The sequence below is a fragment of the Opisthorchis viverrini genome, assembly GCF_000715545.1.
Source record: "Opisthorchis viverrini unplaced genomic scaffold opera_v5_383, whole genome shotgun sequence".
NCBI lineage: Eukaryota > Metazoa > Platyhelminthes > Trematoda > Opisthorchiida > Opisthorchiidae > Opisthorchis > Opisthorchis viverrini.
In genome coordinates this window covers 370,604-388,464 of record NW_008752043.1, presented here as the reverse complement: position 1 = coordinate 388,464, position 17,861 = coordinate 370,604, and the positions used below count along the sequence as shown (strand labels likewise).

The following is a 17,861-nucleotide window of genomic DNA, read 5'->3' as shown; positions in this document are numbered from 1 at the left end:
CAGATGACAGAGAGACGTCGAGCAAGACTGTCTGAAAATTGACTCTACAAATTACGGAAATATTGTGATTAGCCACCTAAGCCAAAACAGGTTAGCAGTATCCTGAAGAATGTTGGAACGCTGGAACAAAGGCACCATTTCTGGTGACTTCGAGAACTACTGTAATTCAACAGAATTAACATGTCGAATCAGCGAAGTTTGCAGCAATAAAGTTTACCCGAATTAGCAAGTGCCTGGCGCTCGTGATCTTCATAGAATCTCTGCATGTTTTGAAGTGATTCTTCCGAGAATCACTTGGTTACTGGGTATTATCAAAAACAAAGATAGAACTCTTTACGTCATGGAAGGGTGTTTCGAGACCGAGTGATATTTAATCATGTTAGTCGATCAGTTCACGAAGCCTGGTTTTCTCGTGTCAAATAAGTGTTCATCAGCTATATCACGATTTTGGATTCCTTTCTGGATGTTCAATATTTGTACAGAATTTTCAGCGGTTTTTCAGACCAGGGGGAAAAATTAATGACTGGCACTCATCTACGACAACGACGAGTAGGGTGCTTAATGGATGGAATAAACTTCATTCCGGTAAAACGTTGATGCCAAACTCAAGAGCTGCTTGGAGAGTTTTCTTCTGCAGATTGCACTATAGACAATCAGCTGCAGAAATCTAGCTGACAACTGTCTACACATGAAAAGTTGATGGATTGGTTGTACTAACCTGAATGGCTAGACGTTAAAATCCAGACAGGCTCGCTCAAGAGAAGCATTACGATGAGAGCACTGAGATTGCATGGGCCAAATTAAGAAAGCTCAGTCGACAAACGTTGCGCACTTACCACTGAGAGCTTGTAGGAAAATGTTCTCTTCCATCATGAAAGATCGAGTGAACATTCCCACGGTTATAGGCAGAATGGTGTGCGGACAAACACTCATACTGGCTAAAGATCGAATGCAGCTCTGCTGAAACGGGGTGAGCACAGACATTGCGGTATCGGATTTGTCGTGCTCATCTGTTGGTCGACCAACTAGGCCGCGCATCATTGGCCTGTGTATGTGTCGGGGACCGATAGGAGCGGCATGACACATTTCCATGGCACTGACAAGGGGTTAGGAAAAGATCAGGTATGTTATTTGCGCAATCCCAAATGACCTAGAACAGTCATGTTGTAAACAATGAAGTGGGGTTTGTTAATTTACAAGTAAATACAAACGAGAACGATACACCGTGTAGTTGGGTTAAGACATGATTATGCAAACCAAGGGTTTCGTATTTTTGAAGTAGTTACTCAAAAGTTTATGGAAACATACATGAAAAAAGACTCCAAGTAGGTCATCGTTCATTCACTTGTTGTAAATCTTGTGGGTTACACGTAATTTTGAGAGAATGTTTTATTCACTTGACCGTTTCAGAAGTTGCTAACCTCGTCATCGCATGACGGGGCATTTCACTGTATTGACGAAGTGTTCCAAGACTAACGAATATCCATCATTCGGAATGAACTGACCAGAAACAAGAAACCCGCAGGTCTTATGTATCTCACAGTCTCATGGAATGCAGAAGCTGATGGAAGTTATTGGATTGTACTATTGAAGGTGCTGGGTATACGTCATAAGACGTTAAACTTCCCGTCACTCTTCGGAAGTGCAAAATATATGCACTGATGCGCTGAAGGTCAGACCAGCACAACCAAAACACACCGTCATGTGTTGTCAGCATCACACCAGACAGATGTTCTGCTGCAATACCTAATATTTACACGCAGTTAGATGGTGACCCACAAAAGAGTAAAACCTTCCCAGTTTCACCCGATGGATTCAGCCTGCTTTGATATAGAAATTATGCCTCAGGCGATAGTAGCTTTATGACTTCTCATCGCAAAATAGTCGCTAAAAATCAAGGCTACTTGGGTGAGCAAAAACACCTGAGCAGTAAGAGTTTGATTTTCGATCCAGTTCATCATCATCCAAAACCATCCTTAGATCTAAAAAATGTGCGACCTACCAGAATACCTTGCGTTAAACTGTGGTCAATAAGACATGCTAGTTACACAAAGTCAACATTTTGAGAGTGCTTTCAGATACTGGTTTTGTTTTACTCTTTGTTGATAGACATTGGCAACATTCAGGTTTTTTGTTCTGATACATTTAACGAAGCTCGTTCGCCAGGTCATTGATAGACCAGCCAGTTCCAGATGGCATCAAATTAACTAATTTTCCGGTTGCGTGCAGCCAAAAAACTTCAAAATTTCACAGGAATTAGTTTGTCCTTCCGTGAACTAAGTGTTCCAAGGAGCCATTTCCTGGCTTTAGTCTCTCATCTTTATGTTTTGTCTTGGGTCTAAAAATGGAAACACCTAATTTGTGGTGTTTTCGGAAGCCGATCTCAGGACGCTGGGCATCTCACATCATGCAATTCGTCACCTCAGGTTTGGGAATCGTGATCACACTGTCTTGTCGAAATTTATTCTTCTGTTTCCAAAAATCCCCAAGTGCCAAGTAGGCATTTTGGGCCGAAATTAAAGAACGCCGAATAACCAAAATTGACGGTTGTTAAATGAAGATAAAACACTTATTGTGCCAACTAAAAGATATAATCAAGAAACACTAATCCTTCCGGAAAATGTAAACAAACTAGTGTAGAGCCAGTGAAACTTATGCTCAGGGTGAACAGGTTGGCGGACGTGATATTCATTTGCTCATCATGCTTGAAAAAAATATTATCGGTATTTTGCCACAAGCCGGGAGTAATTAAATTGATTTTTTTAATTATTTCTCATTATTCTGTAGTATATATACATATAATATGAGCCAGCTGGTTGCACCGAATACCTTTCCTCCGACTGATCAGCCGAACGCCCTACTGTATTAATTTCATAAGTTTTAGATTCTCCAGGGATTTGTAGAAATTTCATTCATATTACGGTCTTTTAAACAATCTGCTTCGTGTGCTGGCAGTGTTATTTTTGTGTGCCCATGCCAGAGCGGAAGTTCTCAAGTCGAGTTTATCTCTTACCGTTTTCATTGGCGGTACCTATCATTGAGATCTTAACGCGAGACAAATGCCTTTCTATTAATCTACCAGTGCAACCTTGACGCGGCGGAATTAACACATCTGAAATGACCTTCAACGTTTTGATTCCTTTGATAATCTGACTAGATTTTCTCTTGGCTGAATGGACGTTTGGTTTGCAGCTTTCTTCAGCTATTTAAAGTTATTACCAACAGGGAAAATTTGGCAATGGAGAACAAGCCACTAATACACAGCGTACAAACTCGACGAGGAGAACCCAATTTATGGGAGCTGGAAACAGTACAAAAATTCCTCTGGCAAATTTCGTCTCACAGTTAAGCACCCGAGAATTTCAGGTTTGCTGGCCATATGGCGATCGTATCGTTTTTTATGATCCGTGTTTCAGAAAGTGACGTACTAAAATTCACTGTTCTAGCACTGCCAAAGATTTTGACAGTAAAAGGCGATTTGCATAGGATAATTTTGGCAAACAGTTTGTGAATTTCGCAAATAAACGCCAACAGATCTTGTAAAAGGTGAGATTTAGAAAGTTCGGTAAGGGAAACGTTGTCCCATTAAGAACTGTATCGCAGAATTTAGCATCCATGGTGTTAAGACTATCGGGAACTTGAACAGCGACACAAAACCCTACCGGCGCGTATAAATCCCGATGTTCCTGAAGGATCTTCGAAGCCGGCCTGCATGACGTAGACACTCATAGTCCATTCACTGGTCTTGTAAATTTCTGTAAATAATTGCATTATTCTTGGGACGTTTATTCTGGAACGTCTTATCGCTATTCAGTGAATATCGCATGCCAGACAAAATACTGGTCAAGTTAAGCTGGTATATGGCAAAAACAGATGCAAATGACGAAATCTCGGCCTAAATTTCCCAATTTCATACTACCAATGAGTTAGCAATAACCTGACATTAGTTGGCTGTTTTCCACAATGTCCTCATTGTACTCTATATTTGTAATGTACTACTCATGAGGTTGCTGAAAACCCGCGACCGGTTTCGCCCTTCTTGGGGCTCGTCTGGTGTGCGCAGTCCCGGGTTTCCGTCAACCTTATGTTCAACTTGAAACCAAATTGCACGAAATTAGCGAATATACACTCATCTGCAAGCTAATTTGGTTCTTTCGAGAGACTCACCTGGAACCCAGCTGAATCTCTCGTTTATGATGTTCTCAGGCAACTGAATGTGCTGCACCAGGCCGCCTCAAGTTTCAGTCGCTACGATATTTGAAATATCACGATACATGTATATTTGTAATGTACTACTCATAAGGCTGCTGAAAATCCATCGACAGCCCACGACCGGTTTCGCCCTTCTTGGGGCTCATCAGATAGGCGTAGGAATAACAAGGTAATTAAGTAATCTCGTGCATGATTTTGCGTGGTCCTCATTTTACGCGTACACAAAGAGATTTACGCACCCAATCAAGAAAGAACTTTTCGTTCGACACGGCTGCGTATGCCACACTGACGGAGTGTCGTGGCCCTCCACTGGGGATGACGGCAAGACGATAAGTTAGCTTGAAACTGGCTCGCCTGGGACTAAAAATTGTGGTGCAATTAGGTTTAAAATTGTAAAAGATTACGACGAGAGCAAAATTGTCTCGTTGCACACAAGTCGAAAAACAGAGTGACAAAAAAGTATTTCTATTTTCAAAAATCCTCTTGATATACCTATGTTCTCAAATGACAGTCACCTTGAAAAGTCGACGAACCCATTTGTTCTCCAAAATCCATGCCGAACAAGCGCTATAGAAATCAGTGGAAATTTAGTATTCATTTTACTAACCACATTATTAAGTCACAAGTTTCAGTTATCTGTGATTTCGTGAAAACTTCGACTTCATTTAGTGGCCATGTGGAACATGAACCGAATGTTTCATGCGGGCATTTTCTGCGCACAATCAAAACAAATCGACATTGGGAACAACCGAATGGTGGTGTAGAAACAGAAGCCGACCAACCGGCTTACCAGTATGCTACGACCATGGTCGCGGAACCTTAAAATCTCAGAAGGAGAACCTCAAGCAATGTTTTATCCAACCTTCGACCTGGTGGATACAGATAATCTCGCTGATTTCTGCAGCTCAGTATGATATCGTCGGTTAATTTTCACTTGTTAGATTTCGTTCCAGCTAATGCTTCCCATGGACGCTTTTTACGAAATTTTTCCGGCGCGTATTCAAGAAAACACAAGTTTTCTCTCAAGGTGACGGGTTGTGGATCATTCAAGTAGAACAAAAGGTTGACGGAAACTCGTGGACTGCGCATACCTGATCAGTTCCATGAAAGGCAAAACCGGCCGTGGGTTGTCGAAGCGTTTTCAGCAACCTTGTGAGCAGTGTATTAGATCGTTCATTGTTGCTTAACAGTAAGTCGCTAACATCTCGGAGTTCACGCCACGAAAACCTGGATAAATTGATGATTCCAGCGGAACGTGGCGCACACGTTTACATTCGCACAATCAACCAGGAGACACGCTGAAGACTGTTTTCTCAACTGGCTAAGTTTAGGTGACAATGTAAACTCTGGTCACAGAAGTTGTCCATAAAATGTCCAGGTGATGTGAAAACACACAGGTCAACTGGCTGCTTCAATCAAAATTGAGTAACGAACATTGTTTTCATAGGAGCGCAATCAATTAAGATTGTCACACTTCAGGAGTTTCTTACTTTTGGTGGTTGTATTGAACACAAGATTCTCACTTTGATACAACGCAACATAAGTGAAGGAATAAAGTTCTTGGCATTCCAAAATCCTGATTAAGCAGCACTCGGTTTATTCGCCTTAAAAAGTTAGTGAACAAGTTTGGAGGATGAAATTCGTCAAATGACGCCAAACAAACTTGCAGCAAATATTTTACTTTTAGATGATTTAAGGTTGATCGTCCACACTGCCCACAATCCGTTTGTTCATTTTTTGACAGAGCTTTGAGAAAAAACAGCCCCTCTAGAGATGGCAGTTTCATAATGTCGTTGCACACCAATCATGAAGGAGAGCTTAACCTTGATTGGTTGCCAAGGTGCGCCATTTGAGTGACAAGCAAAGGTGTTTTGGATGTATATCCTCCATTTCATACAGCAGAAGCGTCTACCGCTGTTGGGTAAATTAAGCTGCACCAATCCATACTGTGATTCCAGAACTTTCTGTTCAGTTAGTTCCCACCCCCTCTTAAAAAAAACATGAACCTGCATTGAGATGTTTGATTTTCCTAACACATATGTTCGGGCAACAATTCCGTTAGGTGAACAATTCAGTACATTCTCAGTTTTCCGTTCCAATTTGCAAATTTCGAGGGTCAATCTACGTGATTTTTAACTGAGCTTTTGGCCAACTCATGATCCCTCAGAATACCACAATATCAATCAAGATGTCAAATCTTCTAGGTTTTCAGACACTTGTTGCTAATCTGTTTGACCCTAAGCTGTAAAGTAGTCTTCTGAGTGACGTGCCTCACTGAATGGCAGTCCATAGGATATTATCTGGCCTTCAGAGCTTATTTTGAGTCAGTGCGAAGGTCACCAGCCAGCTTAAAGTTGCTCATATTGGACTCGAACAAGGGCCCTCGAAAGAATAGTCATCAGCGTTTTAGAGAGGCGTGGTAAACAGTCGGCGTATTCAAGGTTGAGCAGCGTTTCGCTTTTGACAAAAATGCTTCGTCAGGGCAAGTGTTCTAGACCTGAAAAGCAAGGCCGCGAACTTCGATTTCAACACGAAGACAATCCCCTCTATCCAATCAATCCTTAGTGTTGGTCATTTTTCTAACAAACAAGAACTTCAGATCGACACCAAGCACTGATCAAGTCTGCTGGTCATGAGAAATCTTACGGATTGGATCCCTGACTACCTTAAAACCCGATCAACTTTGTTACTTATTCACTTGGCCTGACGGAGCTTTTCACTTAAAAGCGAAACGTTGTCCAGCAATAGATCCACCGTTTGTTTACCATACCTCTACGAAACGATGGCTACCCAATCGGTCCCAAACATTTTCCAATTGAGAATTGCTTTGAGAATAGTCCACAAACTTATCCATCCGCCCACCCGGGCTGACTGATACATGCACCAGCTGCTACGTGTGATGCTACGGTCGGAAATATCCTCGGGATGTGTCCACTAGGCTAAACGAACTGGATAAAAAGCCAGGCAACTTGATTCACTTTCCGACGTGCTTTCAACAGGACGGTCTATAGTAGGAGATTTTGTTGTACTGTTGCCTTCCTTTGTGGGGAAAACTAGTCCAAGCAAAAACCGCTATTATTTTGGATTTCCTGGTTGTCTGTTATAAGTACAAACCGGTGGTTTAAATTTGAGTTGGGTTAGTGCCTATCAGATATATACAACGACGTAATACTACCCCGATCCGCCATCCGTAAACTTCGTGGAGGCTGCGTCGTTGTTTATTCTGTTATAAGTACAAACCGGTGGTTTAAAATTTGAGTTGGGTTAGTGCCTATCGGATATATAAAACGACATAATACTACCCCGATCCACCATCCGTAAACTTCGTGGAGGCTGTGTCGTTGTTTAGGATCGCCTTCATTTGTTAAAATGTCGAGCCTACAGGCGGGACAATGGTCAGTCCCATAGAAGCAATAAATCATGGTTAGGAAATTTGGCCGGTTATAAAACACCCCCGCTAGTTTTTTGGTGGTAATAAACTGAACCGAGTGCAATACTCTACTGAGTTTTTCGGAGACTACTCACAAACTTGACGTGTAGTCTTCAAAATATTCTTATTACGGACAGGCACTTGATTAGGTTTGCTCAATTTCTCACTCGAAATCGAAGAGCCGTGCACCATCTAGATTGCTGATATCACTGCAACTGTGAACTAATATCATCGTACTTGTAACTAATAAAGTAACTACTTGGTCCTGAATCATCTTTTCTCCTTTAAACACACTTTCTTACACAACCTAAAAGGTCACGTTCCCCATCACGGACTGACTCACCTTGATAAGGCTGAAAAACTCTTTGTGGCTGAGCTTTGTGGGGACGAACCAAATGCCACTCAAAAGAATTAGGTATTGCTCCAAGTCAGTGGTTTGGTAGTCAACACAACCATTGTAGTGATCGGCAGCAATTTTGGTTGATCATTTTGGTTATTCAAAACTGATGAGTTGGTTGAAATGGCCGAATTAGTTCACTCAAAACATCCGCCTTAACTTCAAATCCTACACTGATATTATATCGTCATCTTTGCCCATTTTTTATGCGTTTACCACATTTTATTGTTACTCGTATAGCGATTGTCACGAACACTGGAACGCACGCATGGTAACTGGTATCATTAACAGAGTGGGACCCTATACTGAGAGAACTCTACAGGGGAGTCGTTGTTTATGATCGCCTTCATTTGTTAAAATGTCGAGCCTACAGGCGGGACAATGGTCAGTCCCATAGAAGCAATAAATCATGGTTAGGAAATTTGGCCGGTTATAAAACACCCCCGCTAGTTTTTTGGTGGTAATAAAATGAACCGAGTGCAATACTCTACTGAGTTTTTCGGAGACTACTCACAAACTTGACGTGTAGTCTTCAAAATATTCTTATTACGGACAGGCACTTGATTAGGTTTGCTCAATTTCTCACTCGAAATCGAAGAGCCGTGCACCATCTAGATTGCTGATATCACTGCAACTGTGAACTAATATCATCGTACTTGTAACTAATAAAGTAACTACTTGGTCCTGAATCATCTTTTCTCCTTTAAACACACTTTCTTACACAACCTAAAAGGTCACGTTCCCCATCACGGACTGACTCACCTTGATAAGGCTGAAAAACTCTTTGTGGCTGAGCTTTGTGGGGACGAACCAAATGCCACTCAAAAGAATTAGGTATTGCTCCAAGTCAGTGGTTTGGTAGTCAACACAACCATTGTAGTGATCGGCAGCAATTTTGGTTGATCATTTTGGTTATTCAAAACTGATGAGTTGGTTGAAATGGCCGAATTAGTTCACTCAAAACATCCGCCTTAACTTCAAATCCTACACTGATATTATATCGTCATCTTTGCCCATTTTTTATGCGTTTACCACATTTTATTGTTACTCGTATAGCGATTGTCACGAACACTGGAACGCACGCATGGTAACTGGTATCATTAACAGAGTGGGACCCTATACTGAGAGAACTCTACAGGGGAGGGCCACATTAACCCCAAGGCCGGAAGGTAACGTCTGCAGGGTTTGCTTGAATATACATCTACCCCGAGAGTATTCTGTTAGTTTGTTTCAGGTCTGCTCGTAATTTTATAAGGTGAATGAATGAAATATTTCGGCCCCAGACTATTGAGAAAGTTGACGGGAAGCCGCCTACACATCTACATATTTCGTCTTTCCTGATGGACAAATCCAAGTATGGTTCCTGAACATCGGTTAACCCCTTTTAGTCTAACACCAAAGTAGATATCTGCATTGTTCACTACATAGCCACAACTTAAGATGTCCTTCACAAGGGATCGAAAGGAATCTAATCGAATCTTAATTCTGAATTATTACTGCGTATCGCACGCGTTGTGAACCTCAGCTGATAGCATTGTTACAGGGGTTCCAAATACAACTGGACCCAGCAACTGCTTCTGGGCTCACCAGAAGAACAAAATAATATCGGGACTTCTTAACTGTAAGGAGCTAATGAAGATGGAGCGCATGTGAAGGGACAATGCAACTTATAACCACTGCGAAGTGAAATTCAGTAGATCACTTAACCAACCATTTTATAGTTTCGCTCTCGTTTACTGTCGGCGAACAAGTATGCTATGGGGAGCTACCCATACGATGCGGTGTTTTCAGAGTTTTCCTTTTACTGAATGTGTTGGTGCCTTGTAACACTCGCGCACTTACCAATGCCAAGTAAATTGTCCAGGGATGACTTCGGTATAGCGAATTCCGGATGTTGATGAGCCTTCTTGACGCCGTAATCAACAGTTAATTGTACACGCTCCAGGCCATCTTCGGGTTGATTTCTTTTGTCATATGAAGAAGCTCTGATTTTGGCACGTTTTGAAGACTCCGTTTCTTTTCCCCATCGTTGTGATCTCGGATCGCTTTGTTGCATTGGAATTCCTGGCGGAGGGACTGAAAACGCAGCATGATCAATAGTTGGATGAAGGGCCTGCCGGTGATTTGGAGGCTGCATCAACCCAGGATACTGGAAGGAGGCTTGTTGAGGAGGATGCTGGTGTTGATGCAGCTGAGGCGGCTGTTGGTATACAAATGGTCCCTTTTTCCCTGGTAAACTCCCTGGTATCGGTTGCATTCGACCAGCGGCCCTATTTTTACTGAGGGGACGAGGGGCTGAACTATGCTCCCGTGGCCCTCGAAGATTGCTGTTTACGTCTCGACTGGTGGAAGTCATGGAACTGGAAGACTGTTGACGGCGATATGATTGCTGACCTTGCAGCCTGGTCGTCCTGGTTTGCTGTGGTCTGGATTGACCGTTTTCGGTAACTGTCTGTTGATTGTATTGCATTCTTGATCTATAAAACGATGGTAAATGCAAGTCCTTGTAAGCAAACTTGGGGTGAAATCGAAGTAACGGCTTGAGAACTGTTTAGATGGTAAGCATTGCTGATGCGTCTGTATTATGTGGAAGGAGAAATTCTGAATCATTTACGAATAGGGCACCATTAGTATGTCACTTTATAAATTCAAGCAATTGGACAGCCGGCTGGACGACAATTGCTGCATCACCGCACATTTTTCATCCTGTTTGAGGGAGCGTTCCACGCACTCTTCCACAAGATGTGAGGATAACGTTCCGAGTGGCGAAATAAATTGAAATGAACCAAGTTCAATCACAAACCTTGTAGAGCAAATGCTCATCTGAGTTAGCAGAAAAGCGTGCGTTCTAGTAATCGTCTAGCCGTTTGATCGTCTCTTAATGCTCATCTGAGTTAGCAGAAAAGCGTGAGTTCTGGTAATCGTCAAGCCTTTTGATTTTCTCCCAGGTTTTTGGATTTTAACAGGTGGCCAAGCAACACTGTTCTGAGCTGGCCGATCCCGTTGTTTATCGTCACTAGATGCATTGAATGGACATGGTCGTGCCGAATAGGCAAACGCATTCACAATCGAGCGATGTGATCGTTCTGCTTGAAGGACGACCCACTATCGATTGGCCACCTGTCAGAACATCTCAAACAGGTGGCGTCACGAAAGCTGGTAGTCTGCCGTGCACTTTTAATTAGCTTCGAATGTTGGAGGTTTAAACTCGCAATTTCACTGTCTCCAGAAAATCCCTGTTCTTGGGCTGACACGATTATTCTGCAAATCTGACAACTACTCACTAATCACAACGTTTGGTGTTGAACAAATAACGCATCACGTGGCACTTATGCCTAAGTGGCCCGAAGCAGTCGAATTACCGAAGAAATTGGATGCTGTGAGTAAGTGTTCCACTTTGTTCCACCAGCGAAGCGTTGCAAACTTTCAGGGGACAAGACGCTGATTATGCAAGCAGTCCGACAGTCAATGGTCCTCAAGCAAGAGGCTAACTTTAGAATCTCCCAAGCAGCAAATGTAGCACAACTGATATGTTTGCTCTACTGCAACTGTCTGTGCAAAGGTTCTTTTGCGGTGAAATATGAAAAGTGGTTAGGAGCCAACTGTGCACTTCTTGGAGGGATTCACTTATGGATGTGTGCTGGAGACGAAACATAATGTTAGTGGTTTATAGCTGAGAGTGCACCCATTACTGTGGGCTGCAGTACAGGTCAGCAATCATTTACTTTTTATCTTAGACCCTTCAGTATGATGTATTATTGCTTTTTTGTGGCAGTAGCATGAAAGCCGTCCTTAAAATGGAGTTCGCTTGGATAACTGCCAGGCTTTGTTTGGTTGGGTTTGTTCTGTTAGTTCCTCTCGAAAGATCCAAAGATTATTCTTTCCAGGCATCAGGTTCCATGCTACTCGGACTGTGTCCTCGTTCTTTCCATCTGTTTCTGTAAACATCACCTGTACCCACTGGCAAAGAATGCACACCTTCGTACATTAATGGAAGGATGTTGTGTGTGTTCGCGTAACTTTTTCATCCTCGCTTATTTAAACCCAAATTTTCGACATTTTCCAGGATTAAATACAGCTCCAGTTAGCTGTCGGTGTGGTTGAAAACTGGCATGTGGTTTTCCAAAATGGGATCGGAATCCACCACGCAAACACCAAAGCCGACGGTATACTTAAACAGTATATCTGTGGGAAGTCAGTCACATTGAAAAAATGTGACAACATGGTCACGCAAACACCAAAGCCGACGGTATACTTCAACAGTATATCCGTGGAAAGTCACAGTCACGTTGAAATATTGTGACAACATAGAGCCTTGAAGAGAAAGTACACTGTTTACAAAACCCATCTGCCATGGATAAGCGTATGCTAGTGTTCTGCACATCCCAGTGGTGATTTCGAAATAAGGTTTTTTGTTTCACTGTTGTAAGCTCCCCCACTGAAGGCCTGCTGTAGTCCTTTCAAACCAATGTGAACATTTAAAACATGTATCGTACCCTACCCGGTCAACCATGTCCTTAAATCGGCTGTTCCACCTCATATCACCGTACGCTTTCTTGTGCCGCACAGCGTATTCTGAACCATGAAGGTCACTTCACCGTGAAAAATCAGGGAAATGCACTAGTGTTTTCTAGCGTACTAGTTATGTTTATTGTGCATTAAGTTGGGTCCAGATATTCAGATGATTCGGTTAGCTCCGCTGCTTCATTGAAACATAATTGGCCTTGTCTTACAGGAATCCCGTACACTTAGGTTTCCTTTCATCAGGACTTATTTACTAAAATTGGCGAGTGCATCTGACGCATCTGACAGATATACGGTCGGCGTATTCGGTACGCAGACTTATATTAGTAGGGACTCAAAGAGTAGTACTAAGGATACAGCACCGTCACTCCTATGACCAACAGTACATGCGAATGTGCTTGGCTCTGCAGTGCATTGGCGTACAAATAAGATTTGGTTTTCAAAAGGAAAAGTACAGTCAGGTTGTACCGCAACAGAGAGCCTAGCAATTCAAACTGGGTTCACTGACTGAAGTAATGAACACTCGATCAATGTTGTAACCTACTCAGTTATCCTGACGAAGACTTTGTGTCGAAAGTGAGACATCGTCCAGCTATGAACTCACCAATTGTTAAGCAAGTCATTCTGGAACAATATTTGTGTGCTTTATGGAATATGGCTCAAAAGTGCAAGTTGTCTACAATGACCAGCTGAGAGAAAATCAGCTGAACAGCATGAACGACCCGGTAGTTACTCCACTCCATGCAGTGCAAATCAAATCTATTAGAATTTCACCACGAACTGTAAGTGTGTATTTTTCTGGCGAATGGTTTCTGCACTAAGCTGGGTTTTTCTCACAGCGAGCAAAAATCAAGTTGATCAGCAGCTCACTTAAAGAGTTAGGAGCGTCCGGTGGCTTGAATTTTATTGAGAAAGACTGTCGTGTGTGCAGTACATGAATTGAACAAATGTCGAGTTTGATTGAACCAAAAATAGATGATTTCAACATAGATTTCGACGTATGAGCCAAACGGGGTAGTTTCAGCTACCGTGGAAGTTTGCCAGCTCCGGGAACTCTGCCTACTGCGGAGCTTGTTTGTTTGGACGCTGAGAATCAATCCAAAGTGATGCAGAAGGACTCATCGGGTCGCATCCCAGTAACGAGCTGAGCGAAACAAGCACTGAGATGCATGAGAAAAATCTGCATCGGTAATATCATATCGAGATTTTGATTTCTGGAATATCATTCTAAATGAAATACCAGGCGACTTCTGAGCAACAAAGTCGGTTGAACAATGTCGTAAACGAGAGATTCGGTTAGCCCCCCTCACAACTTTATACTGTTCAAATGAGTAAATGGCTTCATCTTGGGTGGTTGGTGGTACAAAAAATATTCTGAGGAGCATTTTATACCTCTTGCACTTTGCTTTATACCTATAAGGAGAGTGCTGGATTTAGGCATGAAGAAAAGTCGCCACCGTGAAAGACAGTAGGCAGTCTCTGAAGCAATTCGACTAATCCTACTGTTTAAAATCACCATACCGCGCAGTCATTGCGTACATCTTACCGAAAGTTTGATCCTTTCCTAAATCTGTTTGAAAGATTTCACTGATCAAATTGACTCTCAAAAGAATCCTATCGAGTATCCCGCAGCAATTTGACAATATTTTCTCTAATTGAGGGGGCCATGCTTAGCTGGTTACGTTTGTCAGCACAAGTAAAATGTAAAACAATATTTTATTCCTACTTCAAATAAAAGCCGGGCCTACGTTTTGTAAGATGGTTTTCAAACAAACTGATTTCCGGACCCAGGGTCACAGCGTAGTTCAGGTTTTTATAACAACAAGAGCCTCCATTAACCACCCTGAATTTGACGTTTTTACATCGTTGAAAAATGGAGATAATGTGGATCATTCCAGCTTTGTTCAAAAGCTACCAAACTCTTATTTGTCGAAATAACTGATTGCCGGAGAGTTTCCACTGTGCGGACAGACCATCTTGGCGTAATCATCGTAGCCGCATAGAAATGTGTGGAAAATACGAAGGAATCTACAGTTGGGCACACTAATCACATTGCTCAAGCGTAAACACGTTCGCCTGTTCAGACGTGAAAATTCAGATGCGTCCAACGTGGGTTGGTGGAGTGGTGGTAACACGCTCGCATTGCATGTCAGATGTCCGGAGTTCAAATCCTGGCACCGCTGATGAGCTCTACTAAGAGCAAGACGCGAGTTCAGTGCTTTTCTTTGGTGTGGACTCACCAGAACAGGCGGATAACCGTTCAAACGAGAGTGGTGTGAATCTACAGTAGTAGGAAGCTGAGGAAATGTCTAATGGTCTTGTGTGCAATCAGTCCACCCAGTTCGACAAGTGGAATTGGATGGACTCGTCGGCAATATACACGATACGCAATACAACCAACCAAAATATAATAGAAATGTCTCCTTGACAAACAGGATAAAGTAGGTGTTCTTTGTACATAAGTGCTGCTCAGAGCCCTTTTCATATTAAATAGAACGCACTCTATGCTAAGGGAGATTTAGGGGTTTACTGCAGTTATCCAATAACGAGGAGTCTCGCTGAATTGAAGAGCAATAGGGTTGACTCAAGGAAGCTTCACAGTCCTTTGACATGAGAACCTGCGAAATTCGCTTGGAATCTAGCACCATATGCACGCGGGCAATAAAAATTGAGAAGTAAACAGTATCACTGATTTTCGTTGTTCAGCAAAACTTGCTGTAACCTGGAATCACAACAGATGTTTCATCCACTCGAGGTGAATCTGGACACAGTCGAAACTTGTATTCTGATATATGAAAGCAGAATAGATCTTTAGCAATAATCTTGCTTGGAGTGAATAGCCATCACAGCAACTGAGGATATTACGGGCTACTTAATTGTTCCGAGGGGCGCAGACATGCACAACGGTCAAGAACCGCTGTACAGTGTTTGTGACATGTTTCAGTTAGTCATCGTGAGACTGCTCTAAGTTGAATAAGCTGTTGAATAAGCTGTTGAATAAGCTGCACATGACACCGTTTATAAAGACGTTAGCTGCTTACTGTAAGCAGATGTTTTTGCTGGAAGCCGATAGCAAAGTGCGAGAACAGCGAGCAGGAAACCATTCTCTGACCTAGCCCTCATCCCCTAAGAGAGACCAGATAGAAGACCAGCTCATCCCTGGACCGGATGGGTAAAACACTTCGAAATCAGTTGTACATGAAAGCGTTGTTTCTGCACCCTGAGATTCATCTATTCTGAAGGAAAGATGCCTGAAGGCGTTTTGATTGACTAACAACTTCTTGTGGTACGCTCGGATAACACGTATCACTGTGCACAAATGGAGAGTTTCAGTTTGAGACTATGGTAGGTGGTCGAAATACGGAACCCGACCTGCAGGACAGTAGAGGTGAAGCCAATTCACAGTTGATTTCTGCGATATCAGCAGCCAAAGTAAGAATGATGATGGTGAGTTGTTGCCAAAACGGCAAACAATTATGGTGTGATGTTATGTCGCTAACCTCGGTGACCTAAAAGCGTCTGACGATCGAAATGTCTAAAATAGCGTATACTCTAAGAAACGCAGAATGGATGCTTATCGTATCCATTCTTAAGTAAGTTCCAGTCACCTTATTTCTGTGGTACTGAATATAAGGCTACTTGTCACTTCACGGCCTATGGGAGGTTGGACTTGTCTGCGGGTTGCCCACACTGATAGCCTTCTAAGGAACAAGGGAAAGGTTTCCTACGTCACTGTGTCATAAAAAATCTGACGCATTTTGTCCAACAGTTTCATAAGATAGTACAACAAAAACAAATTGTTTTATGTCATGCAGGTGAATCGATCTTCAGCCTGTCAAATAAAGTTACTGTAGAAGTTGTTAAGACGTTGTACTCGCGTCATCCTGGCTGAATGATCGGTTCATTATCAAGACATAGGGTTAATAGACTTTATTCAGGATGTATTAGTAGAACTTGAACGACAGGATTGTGGTGTGGAATTCCAAACTGCCTAAACCGTATCACGGACGTCCGTGATTTTCGCCGGCCAGAAACTAAATTTTTAGTTATTAAACATTCTTGTAAGTAGCACAGCAGATGAAGTTTCGATATGGTTTAACAAATAAGGGAAATGGACGGCCGTTGGAACCACATAATTTTGCAGTTTGAATCAAATAGCAGTTAATTGGAAACTTGTGATTGCATCTTTTTCATGTTGTGTTTTAGCAAACGCACCCAGGTTCTCCGCTTTCCTCCACAATCTATGTAAGCGAAACCGATTCAGGAGGATACACGGACATAGGTGAGAACAAAAACCTATAGCTACATCAACAGATGAAATTCCCTGATACTGTTGTTATCCAAAGGTCGCGCTGTCCAGCATACCATATGGCTCATGAACAAAGTTGGCCAACGTATGAAATAAATCATGTGGTAGCCGACATTGAAACCAGTGATATTCAACCTGCTTCATGGTTCCATGGGCTTTTGGCTTTCCCAACTTCCGGCGAGTCAGCACAGTATTCTTTGTATCGTTTCTAATCTGCTGAAAACTTGAGAACCAGCAATAGAATCTTTAATATAACAAAGAGGCCAGGCTTACTTGTAGTGAATCTGAGAGCTGCCTTGCATCCACAGATTCGTCACGTGGTACAAATTGATAATCGAGTAATAAGATTCGGAAAGGTGGATTAGAGACCATCAGTTGAATGAACAAACTTGTACCACTTGTACAGCAAACCGAACACGCAACTTATGAGACCATACGCTTCGTTTCACGTAGGCCCCAGTTACGAGACATTTTGAGATGGGTTTCCCCCTTGGATGGCTGGTTGTGTCCCGTCTCGTTCTCTTACTAACTGACTCTTCCGTGTAGCTTTGGAGGGCCTGTTTAGCTTAAAAATTGCTACACCATTCCTTTTGTGACTTTGTGACCTGCTGAAAATTTAACAATGAGAACAATTCTGAAAAGAATGAGGAGAAAAGTCAGCTAAGACTATCGGAACGCGCACACAAGCTGCAACTGATTGAACCCAGAATATATTGAAGTTTTCCTATGTATACGCTGACTGATGAGCTCCGATTAGGATGGCAAGCCCATTTCAATAATAGCACGCAAGTCCTGTCCACAACCCAGTAATCAATAACGTATAAGATTAGGTAACTAATGAACGGTAGTTAAGTAGTAAAATGTCAACGAGCAATGGTTCAGCACCTGATGATTCCAAACCTAGAGTTTTTACTCCCTTCCTCCAGAAACACTCTGAATGAATCGATGCAATATAGGTTTATTTCAAGTGAATGGACTTTGTTTATCTC

The 17,861-nt window shown here is 42.3% G+C and overlaps 1 protein-coding gene across 1 annotated transcript in view; it reads right to left on the bottom strand.

Annotated features, from left to right (window-relative positions):
- The window catches only part of T265_10595 (hypothetical protein), a gene marked incomplete at both ends in the record, with an annotated part of 107,976 nt that overhangs the window by 72,279 nt on the left and 17,836 nt on the right, over window positions 1-17,861 (bottom strand). Inside the window, 3 exons of the mRNA XM_009177014.1 lie at window positions 837-1,096; window positions 4,168-4,201; window positions 9,882-10,516. Of these exons, the coding sequence (XP_009175278.1) occupies window positions 837-1,096; window positions 4,168-4,201; window positions 9,882-10,509 (922 nt within the window). The remainder of the gene's footprint in view (window positions 1-836; window positions 1,097-4,167; window positions 4,202-9,881; window positions 10,517-17,861) is intronic.